The 18,825-nt window shown below is 37.7% G+C and overlaps 2 protein-coding genes across 4 annotated transcripts in view; one reads left to right on the top strand and one right to left on the bottom strand.

Moving 5' to 3' along the window:
• Nucleotides 1-826: 826 nt before the first annotated feature.
• Nucleotides 827-5,559, bottom strand: LOC105047680 (single-stranded DNA-binding protein, mitochondrial). Its single transcript, XM_010926723.4, has 4 exons — nucleotides 5,181-5,559; nucleotides 4,857-5,083; nucleotides 2,947-3,047; nucleotides 827-1,299 (listed from the first exon to the last, which is right to left on the bottom strand). The coding sequence occupies exons 1-4, from the start codon at nucleotides 5,433-5,435 to the stop codon at nucleotides 1,220-1,222; spliced, it is 663 nt and encodes a 220-aa protein (XP_010925025.1). The 5' UTR covers nucleotides 5,436-5,559; the 3' UTR covers nucleotides 827-1,219.
• A 2,045-nt stretch (nucleotides 5,560-7,604) lies between these two features.
• LOC105047653 (protein decapping 5) overlaps nucleotides 7,605-18,825 on the top strand; it is a 26,268-nt gene continuing 15,047 nt past the window's right edge. The window contains exons 1-5 of one of the 3 annotated variants that reach the window (XM_029265721.2): nucleotides 7,865-7,975; nucleotides 9,742-9,815; nucleotides 16,385-16,485; nucleotides 17,407-17,475; nucleotides 17,552-18,490. In XM_029265721.2, coding sequence (XP_029121554.1) covers nucleotides 9,782-9,815; nucleotides 16,385-16,485; nucleotides 17,407-17,475; nucleotides 17,552-18,490 — 1,143 coding nt within the window. In that variant the 5' untranslated portion in view covers nucleotides 7,865-7,975; nucleotides 9,742-9,781. Of the gene's footprint in view, nucleotides 7,976-9,741; nucleotides 9,816-16,384; nucleotides 16,486-17,406; nucleotides 17,476-17,551; nucleotides 18,491-18,825 lie in introns of all 3 variants that reach the window. The other 2 variants (XM_010926691.4, XM_010926682.4) reach the window with 2 other exon arrangements.

Below are 18,825 nucleotides of genomic sequence, written 5' to 3'. Positions count from 1 at the left end.
AAAATCACCATTGTCATATCTTCGTATTTCCACGAGGAAATTAAACGGATATCACCTGAAACTATAATAGCATCAACTGTGGAACACCATTCATGTCAGGATTCAGTCAAGTGCTGAAATGAAACCAATATAAAGGCGCACAGATTATCCCTAAGAATCAGGGTCGGCACCCTGTCACCCAGACAATGGCTTTCATCCAATAAAGAGGCACCAACCCTGATTCTATAGGGTTATTCGTCCGTTTTTCAGGTCAGTTTAGCGTTTTCAATGAAAATGAAGCGGACCAATAGACATTACGTCAACCACCGTTGAGAGGTCGCAAAACTACCAAGCTCACAAAACTTTACCTGCACTAACATCCAATGATAGGAAATGCAAAATGAAGGACAAGGGACCTACAAGGTTTAAAATGCTTATGAACCTAAAATATATATTTTGGAGACTTATTATCCGTACATCCAAAAAATCAGCACACCATATCATGGCATTGTAACTCTTAATTCAAAGAAACATAGCCTGGGAGTTTCCAAAAGATAATCTTATTGTCTGTCTCATTTTCAGACATTTTTAACTTTTTAGATCACACCGAACAGTTCAGACTCACTCTGCAACTTTCACCATTGAATCTAATAGCAAATGCAAATGCTCTTTTTGCTTCCAGTGTATGTTAGATTACAAATGCAAACATGTGCACGGGCACACAAGCAATGCACGCATACCCACCACACACATGAGAGAGAGAGAGATGCCAATCCATCATAGTGGTCCAACAGAATTTGTGCTGAAAGAGCAAACAAAATGAGAACATACATAAGAATTCATAATGTAACAAAATTCTTTGAATAAGAAGCATTTCAAATAATGTTTGGACAAGGTTGGATGGAAAGATAGAGTAACCAAAACAAACAAAAGCCAGCCTCCCCAAATTGTAAATTTGATAGATTGATATGATTGACAATGTAATCATCAAATTTAGCTTGCGTTCATGGAGCAAAATACTCATCACATCCTGCATTTTTATGGCCAATCACAATCATCAATTGAAAGCATCTGACCCAGCCAAAGGCTAACACTATGAGCACATAGTTGCATGGTTGATCACCAGATTCTGCAACTGGAAAATCATATGTTGATATTTCTCTCGCATGTTGAATAGTTGCAGCATTGTGCTTTTCATCCCTGCAACAATGCATTATCCAGGATCATCTTTAACATCACCTTAGTAGTAGCCCACACTTCTCACTGCAGCTTGTTCTGATTGGCTGGCATCGCCACCCTTACCAAGAAAGATGAGACGACCTGTTCATGAACTTAATTTTGTCAGATTTCTACTTGAACATTTTGTAAGCATAAGCCAAATATTTAACTGTAATTCTTGCGATCAGTACCACCTATTGACCATTCTTCATCTTTCAAGTCTAAATTTAGACATTTCATGTCTTTCAAAATTAATTTTGCCGAAAATCTATGATACCACAGAATAACAAGATTGCAATCCAGGCAGACTTCGAATATATTCCAACAGGATGAAAAATCAACCACTAATTTACTCATGACACATACCTAGCAATGCAATTACAATAATTTAAGTACTTTCATCAATGCAATTACATACACTGTACTACTTGGTTTGACAGATAAAGAGGTAAAAGATCCAACTACATCAATAATCAAAATGATATGCACATGCATTGAAGCAAGCACAGAGTAAATATTTCTCACCAAATTTGATTCATTCCAATACACCCCTAGATCACAGAGAACCCATTTGCTTGTGGCACCATCCTTTCCATTTGCCTTCCTCTGTAGCTAGAGATGATTCTTTTCTACTCAATGTATGTTAACCCTCCTTTTCATGTCCCCACAGTTTTACTCACCCATGCACAACTCAGGCTATGCATTTAGATGGGCGAGATCAGCTTAGGTTGGGGATGGCCTAAATTTGACCGGATACCTTAAATGGACAGCCAAAGCAACCAAAGGACCTGATGGACCAGCAAAATCATGCTCTACCAACCTAGTTGATATTCAACATGATTACCTAAACCAGTGATGCCTCCGTGGGGGAGGGTGGGCTGGTCAAGTGGTGGGGTTCAAATGGTAGCTGGTGGCAGAGGGTAAGAGAGAGAGAAGCTAGGTTCTGGCAGCAGATGTTGGGAGGCGCAAGCATGATGAAGAAATGGGAGGGTTGCACAAAATGGGGATAAAGCACAAAGGAGTTGGAGCCTCAAAGGGAGTGGTCAAAGGATGGGGAAGGGGAGAGTAAGGGGAGTTAGGGTTAGGGCAAAGTGGTGGCTTCAGGCAGCAATGGCAATGTCGGGGAGGTGTGGAGGTGGAGTGGGGTCTTGCATTGGTGATTTGTTGGAGAATAAGGCTATGAAAGTGGATGCCGAGGAAGCAAGTAGACGGCGAACAGGAAGCAGGACTTGTTTGCTTAGTAGTTGTTAGTGCTGACCACCAACAGGAGATTGACAGTGGACATAATGGTCCCACAGTGAGGCAAAAAAAATTTTTGATGCTATTCATGAAGCATTATTAGAATCAATATGCAGCACATATGAGAGTCATACAGAAAGTACAAAAGGTGTGATTTTAGCTTTTATATGCTCTTTTTTTGGTACAAAAGGTGTCAGGTGTGCTATTGATTTGAAGAATAGAACTTAATTATGGGTACAATCTGGCTGTCTTGTTAATCTATGTTTATAGTGTAGAAGTTCAAACTCTGCATTGAACTGATGCAAGATATGTAGGTATCAGGAAATAAGGGTTTCATATATCAGTTTTTCTTATTTTTAGCAGCCTTTCTAGCACCATTTATTAATTAGCAAACTGGTACAGCAGGGGAAAACAGATGAAAACCTGAACATAACCATGCTGCATTATGTAGATTTAGTAGAACTATTTAACCCTTGTGATTTGAACAGCATACAAAGCAGGTAGCATTACCGTCTCGGCGGATAGCAATTTCTCTTATGCGCCTAACGAGTCCGGTTATTGGATCACTAAATACTTTGGTCTCCAGATTGCCTTCTAAATATAAAATAGATCTGCAATACAAAAGAAAAAAAACATTAATAAACAAAAGTAGACCCACATTATTTGGATTAGAGAATACTGAGTAGTGAATAAAAGAACAAAAGGCAGAACTAAGACACAATTTTTCAAATGCATCTCATATCAAGCAACAAAATTTCAAGAAGCCAAATCAAAGGATTGGAAAATCATGTATCCAAACCAGTAAGTTGGATTAAGGAATTGAATACAAGTTTACGCACATATTATGCACACCAATGGATGTAAAGCAGTCAAACTAAAATAAAAATCATGCACTCAAAAGCAAGTATAATAAGATTTAGTATATGCCATGAAATTTATACAACTAGGACTTAGCCTAAAAGATTCGATTCACTCCATGTGGTCTTAAGAACCAATCTCATGTTTACAGTGAGCAAAAGCAATGAAATATTTTTTTTTTAAAAAAAGGAAGAAAAAAAAAGAAATGCAGATCATTTAAAATTCCACTGAAAATAAATTTCAAAACAAGAGGTGGACCATTCAAAGAAAGAAGAATGGGCAGTTCCCAACCATTAAAAAACAGTTGACGGACAATCTTGTCTATAGTAGCATTCGCAATGTAATCATACAGCAGATTTGAGCAGCAGAATATGCATATACACATCCACAACAATTAATTCCATCCAATTTACCAAGTATGATGTGAAAAAGAAAGAGACATATCATCACTGCTTCCACGAATACTGAAATTCAACAAAGCATTCTTTGGTACAAAGAGCATCTTCATGGTGCATGCCAACAACTCCATGAGAGTTTCAAAGACCTATGGTAGAATATAAGTTGAAAAGCATGGAGAATTCTACAACTTAACCACACAACCGCCAAAACATACAACTTTTTCCAAGATGGGTAAACAAGATGGCCTAGTTGGTTCAAGACAGAAATTGATTAGACATTATCTAATGAATTCCAAATGAAAGAAAAGAAAAAGTTCACAGGCTAAGGATGAACTCAGATTTACTAGATCAACAATAATAAGAGGAACTGATAGCAGGCAGATGTTGGGGCAGCTGTGGAAACAGAAAACAAAAATTTAGGGAAAGAAATTTTCCAGTATAAATATTTTTCAAACATTCTAAAATAGCTCTGTAGATAAAAAAAATTAAAAAATAGTTTGTAAAAAAATGTATTCAAAAGCAAACTAACTATCAAGAAGGCCACTAACTTATGAGGATTAATCAATATGGTTACAATTTTATTGTTGATTGGAAATAAAAAGATTAAATCAATAGAAGAACAATTTGTTTCCTTTGCTGTATGAAACTTGGGGTGTTTCCATAATAATCTCTTATGTCTAACTGACAGCACTACAGACAAACTATTTTTTCAGTTTACATGTATCTGCTACAATTGTTCCATACAGAATACAACAAAACAAACATGACTTTTGCCAATATATTACTAAATATAACTTAAATGACTAACAATTAGTTTGAATCATAGCTATAAATGTAAGAATGCATTTTTTTCAGTACCAAAAAAAAAAAATGGTTACGATTAGTTGAAATTGACAAAAACTTTCAATAGCAACTTTAAGATGATTGTCTACAACGTTCTTATATTAACTAAATATTCATTGAGCGTTATCACATGACTAAATATTATAAATACAACATCAACTTTATTTGGTATTCTGTAGAAATTACATCTCTACTAAATGGGATCGATTCCTCGTTGCAGAGAGTTGTAATTGTAATTTCAAAACAATTTAACCTAAAAAGAAGGAAAAGTTCTTGGTAGAATAATGTCAAAAAAGGGGGTTTGAAGAGACCGGCACTAACCCAGGCAAGACGTGTTTGACGGCGAGGTTTCCGAGGCGGTCCGGGTACACGCAGACCCGGTGCCACTGCACGGCGCAACGGTCGGCATACTCCCTCGGGTCCTCGTTTTCGAGCGGCCGCCGGTTGTTCCGAATCCCACCCGTCCCAAGGGAAAACAGCACCACCACTCGCCCGCTCTTCAGCTGCTTCTGGACCGGTCTCTGCCCGACCTTGCCGATCAATATAGCCTTCAAAATCACCCACAAGAAAACTCTCGATCAAGAAAAACCCGTAAAATTTCAAACTTGCCCGATCTAATGGGGCTGGATTCGGTTTCGGATTTACCTTGTAGACCCCAGGGTCGAGGCCGTTCTCGAGGGGGTGCTCGAATTGAAGGCGCTGCTGAGGGGTTGCGCGGGGGGAGGAGGAGGAAGACTGAGTGGATTGGTCGGCATCGGGACGGAAATCGTCGGAGTCGGGCTCGTCGCCGACAAGGGGAGTGGAGAAGAAGCGAGAGGAGGAGAGGAAGGGGCGGGGGAGGAGAGGGCGACAGAGGAGACGCCGCGAGAGGGAGGCGAAGGAGGAGGAAGAAGACGCCATGGGAGGAGTTTCTTTCCGGTCTTCTTTCTTCTTGGCTTAAACCCCTTCTGAAACCCCAGTGCTTCGGGTCGGTCGTAAACTCGGAGAGCGGCTACGCCCGTCTGGTACTCTTTTCAGAAGCACCCAGCAAACAGCCGTTAGTTTTGGTAAAAAATAACTTCTGTAGACCGTCAGCCTAATGTCAATAGTTTTTCTGGTGGTTGCAAACGCTGAGATGGTTGACAAGACCGGTGGAGAAGCGACAAACACGTATGTTATATTCTTTTACTTTTTCATCTATTATTGGGCATGCTGCTTCATCGTTGGATTGATCTATTGGCTGAGCAGCCGATTTGATCCAGCCAATAGCCACTCTCTACAACATAAGTAGATGAATGGTAAGCACTGTGTCATAATTATATAATTCTACAGCTTCCACAAAAAATGAAGGGGGAAATAGAGTGAAATACAGCTACAATGGTCAAGACATGAAAAAAATTTAAATTATTTGAATTTTTCAATTTCATTTTGAACTTAAATTTGGTACATCTAAATTTCAAATTAGTTTAATTTGAACTATGATTATGAATTCTATCCATTTATCTAGATAGAATTGTCATATGATGTCTAGTAATAAACTTATATGGCAAAAATGGATGATACTTACATGACATTATGTGACAATTTCTTCGCGATAAGTGAACAGAATTTATGGTTAGGATCTAAATTGAACTAATTTATAATTTGAATGATCGGATTGTATTAAATTAAAATTCAAAATAAAATTAAAAACCTTTTAAATTGTTTAAGATTTTTTTTATGATGAAATCAATAATTGAAAACCAAATAGATAAAAAAAATCCAAATTCATAGTCGATATGATGGATGGTAACTGGTAGGGTTCTTTCACTCTCTTATTCCTTTTTTTTAGAAAAAACATGAAAAATTATGTTCAGCCAATATAAATAGTTTGAAGAATTTTCATGCACATTTAAGAATTGCAATAAAATATTTTCCTAAAATAAAAATATAATGAGCTCAATCGAATCAGAGATTAGATTTTCAAAAGATATCCCAATTTACTTATAGGGGGTCTTAGATGTAAGAGGTCTTTAACATGTGGCGATAAGGCTTTTTAAGTTACAAAATGGTCTCTTATTAATGTCAGTTGATTGAATTGATGTAATATTAACTTATAAGTAGTCTCTATCATTCTTTTTTTTAGAAAAAACATGAAAAATTATGTTCATCCAATATAAATAGGTTGAAGAATTTTTATGCATATTTAAGAATTACAATAAAATATTTTTCTCAAATAAAAATATAATGAACTTAATAGAATCAAAGATTAGGTTTTCAAAAGATATCCCAATTTACTTATAGGGGGTCATAGATGTAAATGGTATTTAACATGCATCGATAAGGCTTTTCAAGTTGCAAAATGGCCTCTTATTAATGTCAGTTGACTGAATTGATATAATATTAACTTATAAGTGGTCTCTATAATCACTTTTCTCCATCATTTTTTTGGATAGTAATTATTATTTTCATAAAATATAGGTTGATTTTTTTGAACTTTATAAACATTTTATTTTTTCACAAACCAATGAAGGTCCTTTATATGGTGACAAGAAGGTGGATCATCATGGAAATAATTTTATCCCTTAACTATCACAAAACTACCATTGCAGGGATGATTTTATTCAAAAAAATATGTCATAATAAATCTAATATCATAGATAAAAATTTAATTAATAAGACCAGTAATTATATAATGAAATCCTCTAGATGAGTAGTGCCTTCACTTTTTTTTTGGGTAATAAGTATCTTCACTTGCAACACAAGTTTATCACTATCTAACTATTTTTTTTTCCTCTTTTGATGAACTATGTTTTGAAGCATGTGCATCTAAAGATGCAAGAACTGACTCGAAGGGGCTCAATGCTAATCTAATCCTTTCAATCATATTAATTTAATTTTCATAAATTCTAGGTAATTTTTTGTTAGAAATATACTGCTCAAAGACTACAAGTAAAAAGACCATGGTGGATCTGAGAGAATAGTAAAGGAAAAAACCTAGGTTTTCATCCCCCCCACCACAAAAAAAAACCTAGATTTTTATTCCTCCACCCCGCCCGATGGAAAAACGAAGAAGCAAAATATCTCGCAATTCCCAGGCGAAGCCCGTTACGTGCACCAAGAATCCTATATATAAGAGGCCCGATGGGGGTCAAAACCACTGTCGGAGTTAGAGGGAAAACCGAGGGGGGCTGCTCTCTTCCCATCTTCTCGGTCACCCCTTCTCGTCCTCGTTACCTCGTTAGGGTGGTCTCTCCCTCTCCCCTCCTCTCCCTCCCTGTATATAAACCGCTCGAATCTCGGCGGCTCGCATCGGTGCCGCGCGAGAGCGAAGGCCATGGCCGCAGAGAGCTCGAGATCGGGGCCCTCGGCCGATTCCTACATCGGGAGCCTCATCAGCCTGACTTCCAAGAGCGAGATCAGATACGAGGGCATCCTTTACAATATCAACATCGAGGAATCCAGCATAGGATTGCGTAACGGTAGCGACTGTCTTTCTTCTCGGCTGGGTTCTTTAGGTTTATGGGGGTTTCTTGTGGTTTTTCCGGTCAATTTTAGTGTAAAGTGGAATTCTTGAGGTATTTTTTCTGGGGTTTTGGCTTATTGGTTTCTATTCAAGGTGTTCTTGGACGTGGATGTTGCTTGTGTCACCATGTCTTGGTTGTTTTGTTATCATCTGCAGGGGATTCAGTTGTTGTTTTTGCTAATTCACACTTATTTCCTTCTCATATTCATCGGTTCAGTACTTTTTTTAATTTTTTGTTTATTTTTTATTGTTTTCCCTTAAATTTTGTTTTCGGTTTTTCTCCCTTCACGGGTTTTTGGAATGGCGGTTCTTCATATGTTTGTAATATTTTCTTATTCTAACTTAATTCTCGAGTCTGTAGAGTTTTTCTCCTTGTTCTATTGTACGTGTTTCTTTCTTTCTCAAGGTTTTGCTTGGTTGGCCTTTTCTTGGTGATGCAATTCTTCTTCATGATGGAATTCTTTTCATGTTACACTGTCTTAAGAATATAATAAAGTCCTTTTGGAGTTTTATGTGGCATGGATCTTTAATGAGATCGGCATATAACTAAGCATGGACTTATACATAATTTAATGGTGCGTTTTTTTTTTTCCTTTTGTGGAAACATTAGCTTTTATGCAGGGTTTTAATTGTTCAATTAGATATATTTTTCGTCTGAATCACTGCATTATGCTAAGATTGAATTATGGCATATGGATATATTTTGCACATCAATGCATCGAGGACCAATTTACAAAGTAGGACACCTCTTCTTTTCTCCGTACCTTCATATGGCAATAACTTCTGTATTTGGAGTGGTATTGGAGCTTTTTCTTTTTGAGATACTTCTTTTTTTCTTTTTCCTAACAATTCCACTGTTCTGTTGCCAGAGCAAGTCAAAGCACTCTGGCCTCGTGCTTGGCTATGCCATTCTCCATGCAAGCAAATTTGTTATCTGCCTTTTTGGGGTTATAGGGCTTAAGGGATGCAGAAGTGACACCTGGTTATGCACTTGTCCTCTTTGAAATTTGTTCTGTTCGAGGTTCTTCTAGTTCAAGATACTCCACTAGATCTTGCACTCTTGCCATAACAAACCTTTGGAAACAAATCAACAGTAGGTGAAAATCTGCATGCTCAGTTTTGTCTCCTTTTTTTTTTTGGTCTTAGTCTATGCTTTTATTGATTTTGTCCTTGTGCAAGTTTTTGTTTTTAATAAACAATTTCTCTCTCTCTTTTTTTTTTTTTTTGTGTAACAATTTTAACCTTTTTAAGCACTCGCTGATATTAGAAATGCTAATGTTACTATGTTTCCTTTTTTTTGGTTATATGTCAGGATATCCAACTTTTAAATCTGAGATTACAAAATCCTATGCATGAGATGTCTTGGTGTTCAACCTCTTTAGTCACTGAAAGTAGACCTGTCAGAGACGGAACCTTATGTGCATTTAAAAAAAAAAGTTGACATGTTTAAGAAATGTCGACGAAAAGGAAAAACTATATCTTTGCATGAATATGTGAGGTAACATAATAGAAAGAAAAGGATAAGAAATAAATAACTAGTTATGTTATTTAACAAATTAACCAACATATTTAAAAATAAAAATAAAATCAATGAAATCTATATCTGTAATCTCGTCCTGGCTCTCTAAAGCATATAATTCTCTTTTTGCATTAATACCCAAAAAAATGATGCACAAACAACTGCCATCTGGATTTATGGTCTCTATTCTCTTCTATTCTCAGATTCACCTTCTCAATATTGTACACGGTGCTTAAGTGGTTGATGAAAATGAAAGAAATGCTTCATATGTGGAAAGGTCCTTTAACTCTTGAATCATATCAATTGATGCGACTTTGGTGGCCTTGTTACATTATTATCTTGTAGAATTTTTATATTAACCTTTACTTGGATTGGTGACTGCACAACATTGGAAAAGGATATCTCTACTTTATCTACCCTACTCTTTGCTTTTCTAAGACAAGTTTATCAGGTATCCTGCATTCACATATAGTCTCCAGTTTATTATACATCTAGGTGGAATGATGGTTTGACAATAGGTGGATTGGGAAAGGAGCAAAATATTCCTTAATTTTATTTGGAGTAGTAGTAAAATATCTTAATGGGAAGCTAAGAAAGATGATCATGTAAGTGTGTATCCTTCCTCATGTTTGATCAGTGAGTTAGTTCTCGTATAATTCTTTAGCAACTTCTGATTCATTGCTATTGGCTAACGCTTATTGCTAAGGAAACATTTCTTTTAAGCTTTTGTTGGCAAGGGGCATTTACTTTCAATTTCTATCGAGAAATAAACAAGGCTGATGCAAGGTTCCAAACAAATGCAAGCAAGAAGTTTTCAGAGGAAAGTTATTGGCAGAAGTTGTCGGCTACCTTTACTATAAAATTTTGCTTTTTATAGTTTTGGTAGACAAAATCTTGTTCATCTTCAAAGAACATAATGGTTCTTTGATATAATGATGGTAATTGACAGTCATTAAATTGCTATTGGTGGATATTGGGACTCTTTTAAACATATGATGGTAAACCTTCCAAGTATTCGCGTAGAAACTTTAATTTTCTAGTCAGTGGAATGTATCCCTTTGAAAGAATAATACTACACCAAATTGAAATTCTTAGATAAATTGATGGAATCATTACTAACTAGTCTAAGGCCTGTGGCATTCTGTAAAAGAAGTATTAAAGTCAGTATTTATGGCTGGTAATCAAACTCAGGCCAAGCTTTAATTGCGCTGAGTTTGGTCAAGGCAATCTGCTTTGGGATGAGTTAGATCATTCTTTTAGGTTAAAAATAGTTTTGGATTAGGTATAGCTTGTCTTGGCATGACCTAATCTTACTTGGTATACAAAACCTTGACCCACACCTGACTTGATCTGACCTGACATCACGTCGAGACCTCTCAGTCCATGCCCACCCACGGGTCATTTTGGGCCACCAATTTGACCCTAATCTATTATGCGAGACTCAATCCCTAATAAACCTAATCAAACCTATCAAATTCAATGGCTATAATTCTTACCAGCTAATTTCCAAATAACACAAACAACTAGTATCAAGCAAAGGAAACCAATCACTCAAAAATTCTTATCTAAGATCATTATTCAACCCAATCTAAACTATTTCAACCCAAATAGAACCCAAGTCGGATCAAAGCTTTGACACATGCCTGACCCATTTAAAGTTTGGGTTGGAAAATTTGAACCATACACCTCCCTAACTAAAAACCCTTGACCCAAACCTGCCCCAGGTGGGGTTGGGTCGTGTCCAATTTTGGCCACCCCTACTTGGAATTCTAAATATGATTTAATTTTGTGTGAAATAGCTAAGCTTGCCTAATAGTTGTAAAGTTGTTACATAACCTAACTTATATGCCCCTTCCCCTGTTCCCTCTTTCCCCATCTCCTCTCCTCTCCCCCTTCCCATTTTCTCTGTCTCCTCCTCCTTTTGCTTCTCTCCAAATCACATCCACTATCTTGATAGCAAGTGCCATTGCCCATTCCTAACTTGATCGACACCAAATATGCAATTTATCTTTTGCCAGTTTCATTGCCTCGAACCTACATCACCCTTTGATTCTCCTTTATTGCTGGTAGGTTGGGTTAGGGAGAGAGGTGTGGAAGGGTGAATGAGAGAGAGAGAGAGTCCTGGGGTGAGGGTGAAGAAATAGAGCTTTCCTTCTTTGTATTTAAAACAAAAATTGGCAAAAATTCTAAAGCTCTACTATTTTTTTTTCTTTTTTTAGCAATATAGTGGTATTTGTGCCACGATCAATGTTTGAACCCCCAAATGCAATTCCTTTGGAGAGGGGTCCCAACCAGATGAACCAACAGCTATTGGTCCTCTACTGTTTTTTATTTTCATTTTGAATTAAAATATTAAAATTCTTTGTTTCTGATATAATGCATGTGTACATTACATGGAAAAGTCATTTTTTTTGCCTCTCAATATTTCTAACAGTTAACTGTGCAAATGCTCCTTATGCTAAGCATATGAAGCATAAACCCTGTAATTTATGCATGCCGTGCCTTTATTGCAAAAAGTAGTAGTTTAAAATTTTTACTTCTAATTCAGAAAGTCTTTCCAATATTGAGCTGCATAATATCAAGCATAGCACTTCTTTTACCAAGTTAAGGAACAAGTTCAACAAATTTTGTGCAGATTAAGATTGGAAAAAATCTCCCAAATTGATGGCAACTTAATTATATGGAAAGATGGACGCATTTCAGATTTTTTTTTCTTAAAAGAATAATATTCTTAACATAATAATTACTTTTATTCTTATCTTCAGACATACAATAAGAAGAAATGATGGCAATAAAACTTTATTGGACACTTTCCAATAAAACCAATCGAAGATAGTTGTTGGAAACTATTTCTCTTGTTAGATGGTGCTTGAGAATATTGTTGTTAAGATTTTACGATCCAAATGAAGCACTAAACAATTTGGATATCATCTTATCAGTATATTCCGTATTGGTCCGAATTGGTTGGTATACTCTGTATTGAACTGAACTGGCGGGGAACCAGTCTGGTTCGGGTCAAAAATTTAAAAAATCATCCGAACCGCACTAAACCGATCATACGGGGTGTCATTCATCACGTGACTCCATGTCCGAGACATCTTCCCAGATGTATGAGCGAGAATTGTTGAGACGAAGTTGGTCATCTCAAGCAGGAAGAAGACATCCATCCTCCCAGATACAGTAAAGTCAGTCACAGAGGGGCATCAAGAGAGCTCGAAAAGACCAATTTTTTGAAAAGATAGTTGCAGTATCCTCGAGAGTGCAGGAGTCAGCTGATTCAGATTCGGAGACCAGCGACAGTGAGAGTGATGATAGTAGTCATGGATCTGATGATCAGGGAGTAACTGGAGGATAAGAGATCACTATTCATGAGATGCTGTTGTAGGTTGGTATTCGATTTATCGATAAGTCCCAATTTATCCATGTCACACAAGATAGGGACCATGGTGCACGAGCTGATAGACCCTGCAAGGATACGATTTCATATAGGCGACGGACTCTTAGAGATCGTCTGGTACATGATGCAGCTGTAGATGATTTTGCACGTAAAGTAGGATCCATGGATGTATCTGGATCATCCTTGCATTATACATTCTATCACCCGCAGGCAGTTTATGATCCATATGGATATGGTGTATTCGAGACATTGTCTTTCAGTGGCTACTATCCTATGCAGTCTGGAGCATCTTACGGATTGAATTTTACTGCTGGTATATTTGGATGGATCCCTCCACAGTTATATCATCATCTCGAAGATACCTCTCAGAGTCAGAGTTTGAGTGAGAGATCTGAGATATCCTACAATTCAGAGAGGATACCTTATGGGATGAATATTCAGGAGTACGATGTTACTTGGTTAGAGGGATGGACTGATGTTCCTCCGGAGTATGCAGATGATCTAGATATCCACGAATGTCACAGACACTCAATAAGAGATTAGATCAGTAAAGATCTTGAGATTAGTATATTATTTTTTATAATTTATAATTTTGTACTTTAGATATATTTAATGCATTGTTTTAGACTTTTTTTTCTGGATGATAAAATTGTTATATAACATAAATAGACATTGTTTTGGATATAAAATAATTTAAAAATTAATAAAAAATTTATTTGAAATCAAAATCAACTGAAAAAAAAATTAAAAAAAACTTTTTGCGGTGTACCGGTACGAAACCGGTATGCCACACTATACGGACACTCAGTACGATATGGTACTCGGTACCGTACCGTATCGATAAGAAATCGGTATTGGTCTTAGTACCGATTTTTGAAACCTGGCATCTTATTATTGGGATTGATCATGATCATAATGTCTAGATTAGTACTTTGGATCATAAGATAGAACTTATCATGCTATTTATATATGGAAATATAGGGAAGTCCATTTTTTTTTAAATTTTAAGGTACTTGTTTGTCACTTACAATATTTTATCAAAATCTGACTAGCATCTGGCACATGGATTGCATGTATTTGTCAGAAAAGGAAGCCTTGTGTAAATGGGCCCATCATTTGCTTGGATAATGATTTTTAGAAAGATTCGTCAAACTGCTACAAATCGGACAGTTTAGGATGTGCCGAATCATATCGATAGCCTATCGGTATGGTTCTGGCATGAAATTTGAAATGTTGGCAGGAGGAAGAAGGAAAGAGAGGACAAGAGAGAGAGAGGAGGGGAGAGGGAAGAAGAGGGAGAGGGGGAGAGATCTGTCTTTGGAGGGCCATTGCGCTCGCTGGAGGGCCGACGAGGAGGGGGGAGGGAGAAGGAAAAGAGACAGAGAGAGAGATGGAGAGGGAAGGAGAGGGCAGAGGGAGATATAGAGCTATCAAGACGGGCCGATCCACCCCGACCCATCTCTAAACGGGACGGGACGGCCTGATCCGTTTAACTGACGGGTTGGAAAAACTCCAACTTGACCCGACCCGACCGGACCTGTCATGAGCTGCGGGTTAAACAGGCCAACCCGCTAAAATTCCCTCCTCCCCAAAAAAAAATGTTAACCCTTCCCTCTCCTCTCTACATCCCCTCCACGATCTCTGGAGGGTTGGTAATTTTTTTACTAAACAAAGTAGGCGGATAACTAAACAAGGGTCAAGGCCTCAAGGAGATTTGGTAATATTTTTTTTTACTAAATAAAATAGGCGGGCCAGCCCGCTCTGACCCGCCGACCCACCAACCCAAACGGGCGAGTCATTTGCTCCGATTTTAAATGGGTTGCTAAAATATAAACCCAACTTGTCTCATTTACATGGTGGGGCGGGCCAACCCGACGGGTCCAACCCAAATTGATAGCTCTAGGGAGATAGAGCCTTCGGAGGCTGGATTTGGCTGATCAAAACACGGGCGGAAGCCCCTATTTCATATTTGTTTGAGGCACGGATGAAGTCAGCAACGCGTTGCCAAGTTCAGTGAACTATTTTTATTTTGCCAACAAATAGTGAAGTCGGCAAAAAAAAAATTTAAAATTGCGATCACCCCTGTTTTGATTGGTGGAAGGCGGGGAGGAGGATTCGGGCCTCCGTGGCCTCTCCTCCTTCCCCTTCCCTCCCTCTCCCTCCCTTCCCCCCTCTCTTTCTCCCCCCTTCCTCTTTTGGTTCGGAGTGCCCCGCTCCTCTAGTCATCCGAGGGCCTTCGCTTTCCTCCAGTGGCTACCATCATTGTCTCCGCCATCTCGCTCTACCTCCCTCCCCCCCTCTCTCTTCCTCTTTGGTTCTCTCTCCTACTTTTTCTTTGCCGTATCAGTTCGGGCCGGATATGGAATGGTATAGGGGTGTACCGAATTATAATGTTGGCCGACCGGCATGGGATCTAGTTCTGGCACAGCGGATCTTGATCTCTGGTTCTTTATTCTTGTTGGAAAGTTTCTTTGAGGAACTATGAAATACGAAAACTCAGAGTCCTACTGTGCGGTGGACTCTTAACGAAAGGCCATGGGTCCAATCTACATTTTGGAATTGCAACATTTATTGTTTAAAATATTCTATCCTAAAGGATAATTGAATTAGTATGTAATATATAAATATCTTGAATGACCAGACATGATGTCTCATTTCCCGGACATTCCATATATGGGCTTATGATGGTGGAAACTAGACTTCTTATATTTATCACTTTTCTATTCTTCATTAATCTACTTTACAATTGATGCATTTTTTCAATAGACATTTCTTTTATATTTTTAAAATTTTGAAGACAATAAAAAAAATCTCCTATGAACCACATTTTGGCTGATGATCTGATATAACACCCTCTATGATTTACAACACAGTCCCGATCTTTATATCGTTGCCTGAGAATTTGCACATGGGACTTGCTTGCCATCTACTTTTCCAATAAGCTTCTCCTACCCATGTCAGTTTCTTTTTTTTTTTGGTCAAGACATGTAGGCTGCATCTTTTACAGATGTCTGGAACTGGGCATGTTATTTCAGCTTTTCTATTCATAATTATGCTTAAGGTGTTATATTCTTGCAATGGACAGTCATTTGTTTGGATTTCTATAAAGATCCCCGACAATTGCAAGGCTTGTTGCGTACTTTGTTGATACTTTTCATAATATTGCATTCCTTGGAAGAGGTCTATTGGCACCATATTTGCATACTAAGAGTCCCTTTCCATTATCAATTTATCATTGAGAAAAAATGTCCAATATTTCCATAATAGCTCTGCTCTATTAGTTCCTTATAATTCAACTGTCTTCAATATTAGAATATGTGTCAGTCATAATCTTGGAAAATTATAATTTTGCAAAATTATTTTATGCTTGTTACTACTCTTGTCTGCAAGATTTTATATGTTTCTGAAATAACTCCCATTGATTGTTAATTTCTATTTTGTCTTGGTAGTGCAATCATTTGGAACTGAAGGACGAAAGGAGGATGGTCCACAAATTCCTGCTAGCGACAAAATCTACGAGTACATAATCTTTCGTGGGAGTGATATCAAGGTAGACATACATGCATGAATTAGCTTTATTGTTCAGATCTTAGGAATAAGTGAGAACTGTGAGAAATTATGGATCATGCGTTAGTATTTGCGGACAATCTGCATGCACTGTATATCTTTGCTGTGGCAGATAAACTAAATAAACACAAAATTCTCATTGCAGCCATTTATTTATCTTCTTCCCAGACTTCAGTTAAATGTCCAATTACAAATCAGCTGATACTGCTAGGCTTAAGGTTTTTGGGTAAATGCTGTACCTACTAGTATGTTCTGGATTGAATCCCCATGTCATTTGTGATGTGTCATTCTTCCAAGATGCTGAATCTCCATATGTCTGAGGCTCTGAGCTAAATTTTTTATAAAGAGCATATAACTTGCTGAACTTCAGGTCAAGTTTTTCAAGTGTTTCATTGTTTTTAGATACTGACTAATTCTGTTGAATATGAATCATGAGATCAGTAAGATGTATGAGTTTTAATACATGAGTGGTTGTCATAAAGTGTCTATATTTTCCCATGATGGTCAACATGATCTAGTTAGTTAGACAACGTTTTTTTTTTTTTTTTTTTTCACTTGCTATTTTCTACAAATTATCCAACAATAACATCTAACCTCAAGTTATATCTCTCTTTTTTGCTTGGATGTTATTATTCTACTAATTCTAGTGGTGAACATCTGTTTGTGATGGTTACTTATTTTAAGGAGTGCAACCCATCCACATCTCTGTTATGAACTTATAATGGTGTCTATTTGTGGGGATCCTTAACCATCAATCTTCATTTCTTTGCATAAATATTGGTAATTAGAATTCTTAAAAACCAAATTAATATTTCTTATTTGATGTATGCTGAGACTTCAAATATTACTCCTCTGTATGTTTGTTTTTTTCTGATTCTTAATTATTTTCTTGCATTGGTTTCAGGATTTACAGGTTAAGTCTCCACCACCTGTTCAGACTGCTCACATACACAGTGATCCTGCTATTATTCAGGTAATGCCTGGCCTTGTAAAATAGCGCTTTAATTGATAGGAATCTGTGACTCAGTAATGTTGTCAATTTTGTGTAGTCACACTACTCTCATCCTGCAACTGCATCTGCAACTACAAGCTTGCCTTCTGTTGTAAGTGGAGCTGTACCTGATCTTAGTTCCCATGCTGCTCAGTTTGGGCACCCGAGGTCAACTGTTCAAGGTAGCTTGCCTCTATATCCACCTGGGGGAAGCTTAGCATCATGGCACTCCTCACCACCTTTGCCAAATGCAAATGGCTCTGGGCTTGCAATGCCAATGTATTGGCAGGGATATTATGCACCCTCATCCGGGCTTCCTCATTTGCAACAGCCTCCTTTGCTTCGTCCACCACCTGGATTGCCAATTCCTCCTTCAATGCAACAACAATTGCAATATTCTGGAATTAATGCATCATTACCATCTGGATCTCCAAGTTTGCCTGAGTTTCCTCCTCCTCTATTGCCACCTGCCAGTAGCGCCCTTAGTCTAACCTCATCTATGTCACCATCAACATTGGCTCCTGCCCATGCCAGTGCATTAGTTCCTGAAACATCAGTGAGTCTGATGCCAAGCAAGCCTCCTATCACTTCTCCTGCAGAAACTCTTGGTACTAATTTGCTATTTGTAACGCCATCAGCCTTTGAGTCTGTTCCAACTCTCTCTCAGAATATGTCATCCATCATTGGTAGCAAACCGAGGATGGTTCCTAGTCCCAATGTTACCCTTCAAACTATATCCCAGGCTGTGTCCTCCATTATTGGTTCATCTGGTTCAAGCCAAGTCGAATTATCACTACCATCGGTCACTCCAGGTCAGTTGTCGCAGCCTGGCCTTTCCATCCCTGCTTCCTCTGAGCCATTGCAAATGAGCAACGAAGATGTGGAAGTTAACCCACTCAAAGCTCAGGTTAAACCATTAATACCTGAACCAACTGCATTGTCTCCAGCTGAAAGTAAGGAGCCCATATTGCCATTACCAAAATCAGCCGAGCAGAAGGTATGCCAGAAAAATGCTTGTCATTTATTAACTCCCATGTTATGTCTTTTGAACTTGCTAACTCCTTGAATATTATTTTATTTCCACCTGTATTTTATTAGTAGTTTTTTAAATTTCTTGTCATGTTTATGATCATATTCCAGTAATATAGACATTTTACTCTTTTTGACAATCATACTCACACATCTCGAGAATGCGAAATTTGAACAATCCCCCCCGGCCCCTGAATGTGGACATCACATGTAGAAAGTGTTGAAGTACAAGTCATAAGAAACAGTGGCTGAATTTATGAGGTGAATCTTGATCTGATTCTCATCGACACCCCTAGAACTCAA

The sequence above is a fragment of the Elaeis guineensis genome, chromosome 2 (assembly GCF_000442705.2).
Source record: "Elaeis guineensis isolate ETL-2024a chromosome 2, EG11, whole genome shotgun sequence".
In the NCBI taxonomy this organism is placed as follows: domain Eukaryota; kingdom Viridiplantae; phylum Streptophyta; class Magnoliopsida; order Arecales; family Arecaceae; genus Elaeis; species Elaeis guineensis.
The sequence above is the reverse complement of the archived record's forward strand: the minus strand, read 5'-3'. Positions and strand labels throughout refer to the sequence as shown.